This window comes from Orbicella faveolata, unplaced genomic scaffold, assembly GCF_042242905.1.
Source record: "Orbicella faveolata isolate gen_17 unplaced genomic scaffold, um_ofav_v1 contig_35, whole genome shotgun sequence".
Taxonomy (NCBI): Eukaryota; Metazoa; Cnidaria; class Anthozoa; order Scleractinia; family Merulinidae; genus Orbicella; species Orbicella faveolata.
In genome coordinates, this window is record NW_028301564.1 from 15,307,569 (window position 1) to 15,321,137 (window position 13,569).

At 43.5% G+C, this 13,569-nt stretch overlaps 1 protein-coding gene across 3 annotated transcripts in view; it reads left to right on the forward strand.

The window, feature by feature from the left end:
- LOC110042955 (bridge-like lipid transfer protein family member 1) overlaps window positions 1-13,569 on the forward strand; it is a 60,753-nt gene that overhangs the window by 14,318 nt on the left and 32,866 nt on the right. For all 3 annotated transcript variants that reach the window (XM_089272513.1, XM_089272515.1, XM_089272514.1), the window contains exons 20-33: window positions 341-523; window positions 712-849; window positions 1,322-1,498; window positions 1,752-2,084; window positions 2,639-3,353; window positions 4,182-4,449; window positions 4,980-5,211; window positions 6,175-6,419; window positions 7,017-7,241; window positions 8,071-9,544; window positions 10,350-10,779; window positions 11,440-11,787; window positions 12,133-12,437; window positions 12,775-13,243. In XM_089272513.1, coding sequence (XP_089128639.1) covers window positions 341-523; window positions 712-849; window positions 1,322-1,498; window positions 1,752-2,084; window positions 2,639-3,353; window positions 4,182-4,449; window positions 4,980-5,211; window positions 6,175-6,419; window positions 7,017-7,241; window positions 8,071-9,544; window positions 10,350-10,779; window positions 11,440-11,787; window positions 12,133-12,437; window positions 12,775-13,243 — 5,542 coding nt within the window. The remainder of the gene's footprint in view (window positions 1-340; window positions 524-711; window positions 850-1,321; window positions 1,499-1,751; window positions 2,085-2,638; window positions 3,354-4,181; window positions 4,450-4,979; window positions 5,212-6,174; window positions 6,420-7,016; window positions 7,242-8,070; window positions 9,545-10,349; window positions 10,780-11,439; window positions 11,788-12,132; window positions 12,438-12,774; window positions 13,244-13,569) is intronic.

Here is a 13,569-nt window from a genome sequence, read left to right on the forward strand (position 1 = left end):
CTCTTTTTACAATAGCATAAAGAGTGCCTGAGAGGACTGGACTGGATTTTAGTCCGACATTTTAGCAGGCTTCGTTAACAATTGCCTTGTACCAATTTTGTGGGAGAGATGCACTGTGAGAGTGAAAAGTGAAAATGTCTTGCCCCATAACACAACTTCCATCTGTCTCGCCAGGGGTCAAGCCCCGCCTGCTAGTAGGCCACGGCGCCTCCGCGAACGAGATTGTACAATTAGCAGTTACTTTCATTCCCCTTCTTCAGTTTGCCACAGCCGTTTTTGTCAATTTTCGTTTTACTTTCAGAGAAACAAATATTTCTAACCATAAATTTTACTGAAACAGGAAAACTACTTTGGCATAAATCAGCAGTTCAAAGAGTTGGGTGTGAGGACAAACCCAGAGGAAGCCATGAGCGAGAGTACCTTGAGCTCTGGCAGCAGGGACATAATCAACTTACAGACTCTGAGGCCAATGGAAGCCAACATTTTCCTTACCTTGTACGATATCAAGGTGGAGTTAACTAAGGTAAAGATGATGTAAAGGGAATGTGTGACATGATGTGCGTGGCAAGATGTGCGTGACACGATGTGCGTGACATAATGTGCGTGACGTTGCATAACATGACGTGCGTTACGTTGCGGCAGGTTCGATGTTTTTCTGCCATCGGTAAGTGTTATTTGCTTTTTTTTTTCAGTAATTTTTTTTTTTTTCAGCATTGTGGTAGCAGTGAACCGTCCAGTCCACTCTTGTTAATGGAAAGACTGTCGTTTGAGATGCACAAGACTTACACAGAGACTCGTCTTCAGCTGCATCTCAGCCCAGCTACAATTGTGCTTGTTGATGGAAATGAGGTAAGTAAGCAAAGCAACATGAAACCGTGCAGACAACGCTAGAAATTCGCGTTATTTTTAAGCTTCTGCCTGAGATCGCTTCATATTATGGACAATTTACAGATTCATTTGCAAGGGCTTTTGGTTGGGCGAATACCGGGGGAAGGCATATCCTGGGGAAGTAGGGGAGAGGCGGGGAACGGTTTAGTTATCGATGTAAAAAAAGAAAAAAACGAGAAGAAACGAAGTTATAGACTGCTGAGCGATGCATTTCCGTCCGTTTCTGTCTGCACACAACTTGGCGTGGGCTATTTCATTTTGGTTAAGGATGGAGAAGATTAAGATTAAGATTAAGATTAACACGGATTACAAACGACGAACTTGAATTTAGGCTAAACTTTTCAAGATGCGCAAACCGTGACGAAGCTCCTTTCAAAGTTGACGTCAGTATCTTTGATGTAACTTTGTGATATAATTTGTTATTATTCTACAGCGTAGAAACGTCAATCAGAATCTGTCTCAAGGACATCTGAGTTTATCTGGATTTCAGCTCCGTGGTCACGCCATGTTCTCTGGTCTTGATCGACCGCCTGACTGTGAGACGCTAGAATACGCATGGCTTGTAGAGATCCAGCTGGGCATACTGACTGGCAGGCTCACCATGCCACAGGTACAATATGTTATGTAATCTATCAGGAATTGTCTCCCTAATCAAGTGTGTTGATCTCTGAAACTTTTCGAATAATGAATGGTCAATCAATTCAAACCTTTTAATTTTTTTTTTAAATAAAAGGAATAATTTCACTCTCTGTTTTCATGTTTCCCATCTTAGCTGCAAGGCTTGGGAAACTGGGCACAGACTTTCGCCTCTTTTTTAATAAAAGGAATAATTTCATTCTCTGTTTTCATGTTTCCCATCTTAGCTTCAAGGCTTGGGAAACTGGGCACAGACATTCGCCTTTCACGTCATCAACAAAGAAAACGACCTGGGGCCAAGTAGTCAGTATGTTCAGTGCATTCACGGCAAGCAGCAAAATGTTTGCGACAGAAGACACAAGAAACGAAAGGTGCCAAGAGACATGGACCCCAACGGAGAGGCAATCGAGGGGTCCTTGTCAAAAGGGACCTTGAATAAAGTGAAGAGATCTTCGCAGTTGTGTATACCCGAGAGTGACGTCAAGTATCAGATGACGAGGGTCTCTCTGGAGAGCGTCAATTTGTTCCTAGTTGAGACGGGGTGTGCGTGTAATCTGGAAGTATGTATGAGCTCTGGTTCCATGCTTAGAAAGTATACGTGAAATATTAAACACTAATGAAAGAATTCATTTAACTTCTGCTAAGGGACACTTATCTTAAGCGGTAATTTGATCGTGGTCGCTTTCAGAGGGGTGGACTAGGGTTGCTCAGTGCAAATGAACGGCCATAACTTGCCATCCACCTGTGAAACGGGTTGTTGGTTTCAAGGAGACATGGGTGAAGACGTACTTGATTTTGCAATAAGCTTCTTCTACAGTCTTGGAGAACTATGGCATAAAGCAGATTTCAAGATGCATTGGCAACCTCAACCAGTACAGGTTTTTTTTTTTTACAGATGACGTCAACTTAGGGATATTTTCTTAATGAACCACGTCCGCCAGATTATCAGAACTAACATAATTTATAAAGCTGTAGGGCAACTAGTAAGGGAATAAACATTTCGTGCTTGGGCTAAAAGATTTGTAACTTTTAAATCATACGGATCTTACATCTTTTCCACTCTTGTCTTCGGATGCTAGCCACTAATTTCTCACGCTTTCCATGCATTTTTCAGATTTTTCCGATCAGGCTAGCCACGTGTAGTCTTCACAGCTCAGAGTCCAGCTCCGGTGTCAGTCTGTTCGTACAGACAATCAAATTGCGTCAATTTGTTTGCACTCCATGGCCTGAGAGAACCCAGCAAGTTCTCAGCGATGTCCGGCGACCTCTGTCCCTTGTAGAAAATTCCGCCTGGCTCCAGGCGGCTGCGGTACAACTCGGACCGATCGTATCTGATGTTTCAAGCGCTACTTCCAATCCCGAGCTTTACCAGGAGCAAAAAGACTTTCTCGAGATGCACGACGCAAAATTTCAACGACTTTGGTTCCTGTGGGAACCACTGGAGAAGTTTCCAGGCAAGAGGCATGGTTGCTGTGGTTGTGCTGGCGGCTGCAACTTCTTCGGCAAAAATTCCAACGGTCCGCGGTTCTTCACCGCTGATAAATTAGACGCCAGTGAGAACGACACGGGGATTGGTGGGTTTGGAAGCGAGACTGGTTTCTATGACGATGGCGATATTGTGGACAGTGGTGCCAGACCCTTGATGTATTCTCGCAGTGCCGACCTAGATGCCCTGGGTTCGAATTACTTTGATCGAACACCCGTAGGATCAATAGAAGCTTTCACGCGCCGGCGATACCACGTATCAGGGTCAGAGGGCAGCTCTCCGAAAGTGAGGAGGGCCATGCATGCGCCAACAAACGAAGAAGCGTATTTGGAACTTGGCATAGGTAAGGGAATGAATTGAAGGCGACTGCAAGGAAAACTGCGTTATTTTGTGAATGATCATAGAACTCAGTTTTTGACAAGCCAAGTGGAATATTGCTGAATGTTTTAGGGTATCTGTGTGATAAGCTCTGCGTGGCAGAGAAAGAGAAAAAAAGAAAAAGACAAGACAACAACAACAACAAAAATTCTTCTTGCGTTGAAGTTGAAATCCTCCGTAGGAAAAAAGATGGCGGCTGTACATTCTACCACTGATAACACCATGCGAACCTTCCACAGCCCATAAAGTACAAGGAAAGCCACACTTTCGCAATACATGTCCCTGTGCTAACGACATAGTGTATGCTTGGGTTGAAGATGTTAGAGCACTGTTAGAGTTTTCGTGCGCCAATTATGGGTAAATATACCGGTCGCCATCTCTTTTTTTTTCTACGGAGAATTGGAAATTAATCCTGTTGTTGCCTTTTGAGGAAAGTCCCGTCCGATCAGTATGCTACTCGTAACGCAGTTATGTGAGGTCTTGATTCTGAAATCGTTTTGATGGGCGCGGAAGGGTCCAAAACAGATGAAACAAACAACCAGAAAATTATGATCGCTGTTTTATGACTGAAAGACTATTTCCACTCGGTTTTCGCCCTATGCAATCCAGTGACAGTACTGAATTTGTGCAATACTTTTTGGTGCATCCAAGAACGCAACAATTTACCGACTTCGAGCCTTTTGTTTGTATGGAAGCTACTAATGACAACATTTTTATCGCAAAAGTTTTGGCTTGTAAAATAATGACGAATTGGTAAAGACTAGACAAGGATTTTCTGTCTCTCTTTGAACAGATGACGAGGTCAGCCCCATGCCTTCTCGTCTTAGCTGGTGTAGTTCACTTCAGCGCCAGTCCGCCAGTATTTCCAACATGCACGAAAAAATGCGACGAATGCGGAGCACGAGTCTGCAAGGGTCAAAACAGAGCCTGGGACAGAGTAAGAACCAGTCCACCACCAAGGCACCTCATGGAACGCTGCGAAGGACAGGTTCTCATTTCTCCCACGGTAGTGAAGCTTCGTTTTATTCCTGCGGCAGCTTATTGGATGAGATTGATATGGGGTAAGATGCACCTCATAACATTTACGTGACTTTTCAAGTGTTAGTACGGTAGAATCCTGATATCTCGGTACGCGGTAACTCAGGCGAAGCGAAAAATCCGTGTGAGGAAGGGTTGTAGATTAAGCGTGGAATGTTGCTTCAGTACTACAGTCGAAAAGCGACCACCCCCCATTAAGCGGCCAGTCATCAAAGTTCCGAAACTATTGGCAGTAGAATACTGCAAATAAAACTCCTATTAACCGACCACCTTTTGGTCGTTTCGGTGAGGGAATTTCTATTGTCCTTACCCCTATTAAGATGACAGACGAGAGTGTAGAATAGATAGTGGCGACTGATCAAAACATTCAAACACACAGTTATCGTGACTGTCTTGACGTGATTCTTTGTTCACTGAGCAATTAACCTGATGGTTAAAAACATTCAAAGTACACGAGCCCCTATTAAGCGGCCAACCGCTATTAAGCGCCTAATAGGGATTCGACTGTTGTTAACTCTCTGAAAATGATGTCATTGCTAACATTTTTTTTTAGTCCCAGTTCAAGAGTAAACTCTGTTGAATCATTTGTATCTGCCGTGGAAGAACCCGACGATCTGATAAGGTTCGAAGACGAGTCAGTTTCCCCGTCTCATTTTGTTATCACGTCTCCGAGTCTGGTTTACAAATACTCGCAGCATTTGGGTCAGTTAGAATGCTTGAACTGGAATTCACCACTGATGATTCGTCCTGAGCAGCGCTACTTCAGTATTAACAACAACTTGAAGGTACTTCTCTATTAATTATCAGGGAATTTAAGAAAAGAACGACGGTAACGGGAACGTCGCTAAACAAAAGGTTTAAACGAAAGGTTTAAAAGGTAGACCATTTTTGCTCGTCTGCGGAGGGAGTCACTGAGAGAAAAAGAAAATTTTGGGCAGAATATACAAAAAATAGTCATAAACGACAAGAAAGAATCAAGAAAAACATATAGGAAAACATAGAATTTGAAGTATTACATATAAGTCTGACATACTTACAAAGAATAGTGATGTCAATTAAAGTCCGCGATGAAAAGAGGCATTGGAGCAGGGAAGCGTTTTGCCTGACAAACGCCTGGCAAATAATTAAAAAAAACCGCTGTCAATACAATTCTGGAACAAAATTGTTATTCAAGTAGCAGAATGTTGGGTGGAGTAGCACTTGAAACACCTTTTTTGACCTGTGAGAACAATCCTACCTTCAGATCAGACGAGAAATGTTTTAATGACATTACATTACTTGCAATATAATTTCGGACGATTTTAATTTGGACATAAAAGTGTCCAAAAATAAAACCGTCCGAAATTTTTAACCGTCCGAAACTTGGAGTGTCCGAAATATCTATAGTACAGTATAAAACTTTTAAATAGTTCCAAAGCCACTAGTTTCCATTATTATGGGGCGAACTCTAGTTGAGACACTGTTTTAGATACGTAACGGCTTGGTAGAATTTTTCTTATTTTGTCGTCGGTGTGTCTGTAAAAGCTTGAGGGTGCAGTAAAATTATCATTTTCACAGATGTTTTTTCAGTCTAAAACGTGTTTTGTAGGCGTAAATTTGCATTAGCTATGACGTTTCAGCAGAGTGTCCCAAATTTTTGTCCGAAATTTGTCCGAAGTGAGCTAAAAACTGTCTGAAAATTAACGTTCGAAATTTTTTGCAAGTAATGTATGATTTAACTTTTTTGTCATTTTTTACTGTCGCCACAGGAAACAGAACCACAAGAGGACTTTACAATTCCTGGAGTGCCGCAATTCACTTATCAAAATGGCGTAACAATCGAGTTTCCACTTCTTGTGAAGAAAACCCAGAGGAGGACAGATCGTGACGACTGGCATGAAGAAGAGGACGATTCATCTTCTAGCAGCGAATCGGTGTTTTCTCACAACGCTACCGTGAAAGCAGCGAGCCCCGCACGGGACACTCAGGGAGAGACTAAAAACGAAGATGCTAGGTGAGTTTTCCTGTTACTACACGGTGGCCTCATGGTAAGTGTGCTCAGTGCCTGTCTTCAAGCAGGTGTATAAATGCGTACCGGTGAGCTAATATAAATGCTCGGGGGTAACCCTGCGATGGACTAACGTCCCTTCCAGGGAGGAGAAGAAATACTCCTAGTCGTTTCATGCTACAGAAACTGGGATAAGCTCCAGCCTGATGGGCCACTTGGCTCGCATGCAGATTTTACCTCAACCTTTTAAGCGATTTTGGTCGTTAACTTTTTCCATTTTGCCGATTCATAATTTATTGAATCAGTTTCTGGACTAACGGGATTGCCTTCCAATTGCACTAAAGCTTAGCACAACAGTGATCTAAGGTAACAAAGCAAAAGAACCGGTTTGAGGGTCGTAAAACCGCTTTGGGGATGAACCGAGACGACACAAGGATGTTGAAGCATTAGATTTAGACGGTTTATGAATAATTTAAGAGGGAAAGGACCTATAATGAGAGGGTGTTAGGAAAGGGGACTTCGTAAAGCTCCAAAACTTAGCCTACCATTGCAAGTGACTCCAGTTGTTCCCTCTAAAAAGCAAATAATGATTTTGTGTTTTAGTTTTGGAGTTTTGGACGCAAGCGAACACGATTCCAATCGCAAAACTCGGTGGAACTCAACTATCAATCAGCAAGACAGAAACTCGGCCAGCTCCAGCTCAGAATGTTCTCCAAACAGCACCCTGAAAAAGGCAAAGAAATCACGCAACGAAGGAACGGTACTGTTACGCTTTGCTGGAGACATCAATATCCTTGTCACGCCATTGATGCTGGAGGCCCTGCAGAGGTGCGTGACAAAACAATATGAACTCAATCGGCCAGTTAGTCTCCTGTGCGAGCCATCTTTTAGCCTCCTCCGCAGACATTCTTTGGGCTCATCACGCAATCTTCCTCCCAGGAAGATTGCGTGACGAGTCCAAAGAGCGTCTGCGCAGGAGGCTAGCCATCTCTAAGCTCGTCTTGCAATGGAGGAATGCGTGACGCGCCAAGAGCGTCCGCTTAGGAGGCCACTGACAGTTAGCGAGATGTGTTATTCAGAATTTTAAGTGTTATCTTTGTTATCTTTGTATCCTCACGTGTAACTTTAATCTGAGTATTTCATTGTTCTAAGTAGCTCTAAGTGTAGTATGGGGAAACGTTGCATTACACAGGTACTAAATTTAAAACCCCTAATGAATAAATGGAGACCATACAGGGACGCTAAAAAAATGGTAGATATATTTACCCTTTTTGTGCTTAAAGAAGCTCAGTCACGGCATTTTGAGTCATTTTGGCCACGTGCAAAATCACCTTCAAAGTGAATGAAGGAAACCTGAAAATAATAGTTTACTAAGATAGAAAAGCACCAAAGCGATAATACTTAACCTTAAGGAAACAAAGATAGTTAAGGATGGAGAAAATTGACACGGATTACAAATGACGAACTTGAAAAAATTTAGGCTAAATTGAGATTTACTAAGATGCGATACCGTGATGAAGCTCCTTTAATTGGGGACACTACTTTTGCTACTTTCCAAAACTGGACGCTTCTCGTACACAGACACTTGAATAATGATCAAAGAATATTCGTTGAAAGATGTACGGTTCTAAAACCTGCACCATCTCTTTTTTCATAGATATTTGACCTCAATATCCCGACAAGACAGTATTTTGCATCCAGCTCTTGTCGTCGACCTGGTGCATGACAAATGTGTGGATGTCACTGAAAGTCTGTACGACAGGCGCATGATAGAAGCACCACTCGATGTAGTACCAGATGGCACACTTGGTCTCCCCCCTGCTAGTGAAGAACCAAAGCAAAAACAGATGGTTGTCTTCTTTAACACATCTAAAATCAACTTTTGTTTCCTCCAAGTGGCATCTGTCGACAGTAGCAGCGAGTCTCCGCGCTCTCCGGACAGTGTCATTGAAGAGGAGAAACCCCCGTCAGTGTCTCTACTGGCTGGAACGGTAAGCAGCATTACAGCGGAGCTTTTGTCGGTCATACGGAAACCTGCGAGCGATGAAGCCGAGGTCCAGAGGAGAGAGTCGAACGCGTCTGCTCCGGTCGTGTTTCCGAGTGCAAAACAAACTGCCAAAATTGTCGAGTTACAATCCCCGACCAACGAGGAGTCGAGTTTTCCCAATAAGAAGGCGCCACGTCATCGAAACACCATGACGACTGGTCGTGCGACGTGCGCGCAGATTCAGTTTCAACTTCGGAAGTTGTGTGACGAAGAGGACATTGGGAATTGCGTGACAACCGCCATACCGGAAGAGTCTTCGAGGTGTAAATTCCAAGTAAACAATAGCAGCTACATAAGCTTTACGGAGGGCTTTGAAACTCACGATGTCCATGCTGACAAAATACTCAGTTTACTTATGCTGGAGTGTGGTCTTGACAAAGTTTCTTTCAAAGCTGGAAGTGAGTGCGCGAGTGGAAGTGAGGTATTACCGAAGATCCGAGAGAAAAGGCGCGCTTCCGGTCAAGAAAGTGAATTTCGGAAATTTTCCCTTGGCAAAGATCAAAGTAAAACGGACACTGCAGAGACGCACGGGTTTAATAATCCGATGTTTGACAGAGAGCTAGGCCCCTTAGGATTGCGTTTTGTCGAGCAGGAGCGTGGTTCAGATGCATCTCTGAGCCGCGTGAGTTCTTTGCCGTCTAGTCGCGGTTCTCTCAGCAGTAGTAGTGGAAATGATTCAGACAAGGAAAGCGACGCTGACGATGACGTTACTAAACCTTTACTACGAGCGGGAGATCGTTTTGAAAACGCGCAGGGAAGAGATAATTCTGATTCGGCTAAACTGGAGGAGATTGAACCAAAGGACGCAGAACTCGCTCGGAGGACAGATGTTACAATGAATTTCTCCAACATTTGGTTCAATCTTTCGTCACCGTCCTCATTAAAGACTGTGCCCTCGAACTATCACTTATACAACAGTCTGGTCACGACTGCTGTGCCTTTCGTGACAGCATGGATCCCACCAGTCACGCAACTTAAGTCAGTTCTCGATAAACTGGAGAAGAATCGGCAACGATTTCTAAACAGCTTATTTGCGTGTTTACTGGCTCAAGCTCTTCCCGAGTATGGGCGTATCCCGAAAGCGGTAAGTCTGGATTTCCAAGAATAACCGATGTTTTCTTTTAGCCTTAGGCCCCGTCCATATTACGCCTGAGAAGTTTAAAAATGCAGCTTTATTTCTACGGTTAGGCCTACTGTCCACATCAATCCGTCACGAAACCGGAGCTTTTCGAAGACCCTTTTTAAACCGGAGAAATTTGAAAAAACGCCGGCTTTGCGTGTGGACGGAAAACATTTTGAAAACGGAGCTTTTCGTAAACGCTCTTCAAACCGTAGAAATTTGAGAACACCGACTTTTCATCTTCGTGTAGATGGTAAACATTTTGAAAACGGAGCTTTTCGAAAACGATGGCGTCACGATCGACAATCATGTGATTTCCCTTCATGAGGTTTTATCAGACACAAATCCAAAATGACCGGTGATTGCTACGTTTTCAAATTTCTCCGGCGTAGTGTGGACGGAAAATATTGATGCGTTTTCAGAGTGAAACCTCCGTTTTCAGATTTATTCGGCGTAGTGTGGACGGGGCCTCAGAAAAATCTTCGGGCTGATTTATTGAAAGACCGTCTTCTAAGCTTTACCTGCTTTATAGCACCATCAGGCTGTCAAAAATGGTTTATAAAAGGGTAAGGGTTTATACCTCATACCGTATTATTCCGTCAATGGGGGCTACAAGAAATTGGCTGCTTCTGTACGTGGTTATATTACCTGCAGTACGCCGCAATTAGAGCTTCGAGTGTCAGCGTTTGCGTGACTTTGGTAGTTTGAATTTTGCGGCTTAACGTTAGCGTCACGCAAACCTGATCTTTATCTCCAACTTAATTTTCAGCACACAGTAAGCTGTGGTTCCACGGAGAAAGCTAAGTTTCTACAGGAAGACCACTCCAGCCAACTTATTTACATTCTTCGCCGGCAGCTAACAGGCTCCAAACTCAACAAGATCAATCAAGCTCTTACCATGAAAGCAAATATCCCAGAAAACGAGAATCTAACGAAAGGGATCTTTGCCTTGGCGAGGCAGTGGAAGTGCTTTTTGGCGGGAACCGAGAAAGGCGAGGTCGCATTTTACGGGTCCAGTTCCCTGAAGCGTCGTGTGGTTGGACGTGGAGTACTGACCCAGAGGGACCGCGCTATTTTGTTGAGGGAGGAGAGAGGGAGTAGGCAAGAAGACACCCCTTTGAATGTGAATGTTCCTGGGATACTGGAGACAGTACATGAGAGCCCTAAGTTGACCACTGTGGAGCAGTCTAAAGATCAAGGTTTGCATGGCTTACTTTTACTCTCTACTTTTCTTTCTTTCTTGCTTGTTATTTCTTGCAAACCAAATGATTAACGACTTTGCTGACTTGCGCTTCGGTTATCGCACCTTTTAAACCACTGTCTTGACTTTTTTTAAAATGAAATCCGAAACAATTACTCTCGGCCAATCACGACGAACTTAATTGAATCAATAGCCAATCAGAGCTAAACGCAAGGACACGCGACCATCTCGTTGAGAAACAAGTAAACAGTGCCAGGTGTGGGAAAGCTTATACCCGGCTTCAAGCGTGGGAAAAATTGATAACCGGCGCATATGGCATTGGCGGGAAAACATTTGACGGCGTCAAGCGCGGGAAAACATGTAAGCGGTGTAAGGGTGGGTAAAAAAGACAACCGTTGAATAGCGCGGGAAAGCATACGACCTGTGCCAAGCGTGGGAAAACGGCGCTAAGCCAAAACAGGATATGAGAAGATGTTGGTCTTGGTATTGCTCATAGTTAGTTTTTAAAAACGGACAGGCGAAAGTATGAACAACTCTTAAGCCTCTGAAACGTAGAAGCAAACAGGCAATTACCGTAACAATTGTCTGTATCACTACTTGGTTTTAGTTGAGCAGTCAGAACACTGGTTTATTTACCTTCTCTTTTTGTTATCAATAGGAGAATCTCCAGCCGACACGCCAGTCAAAACTGCGAAAGATTCTCTAGCACTGGAGCTCGAACCGTTGGTTGCCGCTAAAGCGTCTCCGACGCCTGCTCACTTGGATCTGCCAAGACCAAAGAGAGAGGCCTCACAGGAGAGTGACACAGACTCAGATTACTCACCACCAACAACCGTGAGGAAACCTCCCAAGGGAACGTCATACACCGAGGGAAAGAAGATGGGCCATCATAAACAGCTGAGTTTGTACAGCTGGCTGTCTTCGCCCACTACGTCCCCTCCCACGTCACAAACCAAGTCAACTGTCGAGGGAGGACGGGAGAGGAAGATAGCTGAGCACATTAAAGGTACGAACGTTTGGTCAACATTAACGCTAAAGCTGTCACAGTGATTTATTGCAAAGTAACTCACGACGCGTAAATAAGTTTGGAAGTTTACTATGTAAAGCCTTTAAAGTCGAAGAGAACCCGCGGTTTACTCTGTTGGTTTTAAGATGTTACGAAGTTAAAACAAAAAGAATAGGTACCATCCCGAGCCAACCGTTAGGAAGCTTAAGGATCATTCATCTTGGCTTTGGATTTTAACCTTTGTTTACCTTTGCTGTTCTACAGAGCGTTTTTCGCTGCAGCATTAGTGTCAAACTTCTTTCTAAATTTTCTCCCTCACCGCTTTGTTTCTTTATGATTCTCCAGGTTCTATTTCCAAACCGATGTCCCCTGAACAGCCAGTTCTGTTCAGTGATATGGTAAGCGTACCGACCAGCGGTAAACAGATTAAAGACGAGCGCGAGACTTTCAAGAACTTCCTACAGGCCATCAATCTAATGCCTAGGGTCGCTAAACAACAGGACACAGCCAGCACATTCTCTGTGAGCACTAAGCTGAGGTACCTCCACGTGCATCTGGTAGACGGAGGGTTCGATAACTTGGCTAAGAAAGGAAAGGGCAAAGGAAAGAATAGAGTAGAGGCTGAAGACCGAACCAAGAGACGGCGCCAGGTAAACAAATCTTTTTACTGTAAATTTTAAGCCACATTTACGTAGAGCGTTTTTTTCCTTTTAAGCAATTCCTTAGGCCATATGGTGGCGCCCAAATTCGTTGCTAGGGACCCTCAGATTGGCGTTTTTGTAAACTTCGCCTAAGATCAATCATTTACTGACCTCTACAATTACATTTATAACATTTTGTGTGCACATTACAGAAAAAATTATTCTACTTTATCCTGTTTTTTAAGAGCTCACTCTTATCAATATTCAACGAAATATTCCCAAATTCGGTTGTTTATTGTGGCGCTCAAACTCGTTGCGCTAATTTTGTTTATGATTTTGCTTTTAGGAGAGAGATCCGGTATTCATTGCAAGAGACTTCGTTGTCAGATTTCTTTGCGATGAGACTCCTTTGGACATTCCATGTAACAAAACCCCGAACAGCAGTTTCCACTCGGAGGAGGACAGTACCAAGCTAACTCAAATCAAGTTTACTGTGGGCTGCGGAAATATCACGCAGCGTGTTAACCTGTCGTTCGTCCGTTTAGTCCTTCAAGTTGTAGACATGCTAGATTTGCTGTCAGATGTCATTTCTAAAAGCGATGAGAACGACGTACCTTTGATATCTGGGGACCCGAGCTTGATGTCGGCTGAGGATAGAACTGATGGGGTTCAGGTGTTGAAGTCAAAAGTGCCCCATGGTGCTGTGAAGTGTTGGAGAATAATGTACCAGATTGTGGACCTTTATTCGTCACTTCCCCGCGAGGCCAAGAATAAGGGCTTCATGCGACGGAGCACCATAGGGAGAGCACTAGGAGGTGACACGAACTCGAAATGTTAATTCTCCATACTGATTGTATAAGTTTTCTTCACTTTTAGTACTGAGAATTTGGTATTACATAAAGTTGATGATTTTCGTTATTCTTATCACCCGTCTGCTAATGACGTACTCTTATTAAGAAAAAAAAAAATAGATTTCGATCTCTTTTGGGTGTAAAAAGGTTTGTAAGTCTTATTTACTTTAAACTCGTAGCTTGTAGGGTGATGTGCTAACGAAATGACAAAAGATTCACAAGCTGATAATTTGCCGTGGATAGGTCTCCATGAAGGCGAGCGAGGGAGCCATTAATATTCCCTTGCTAAG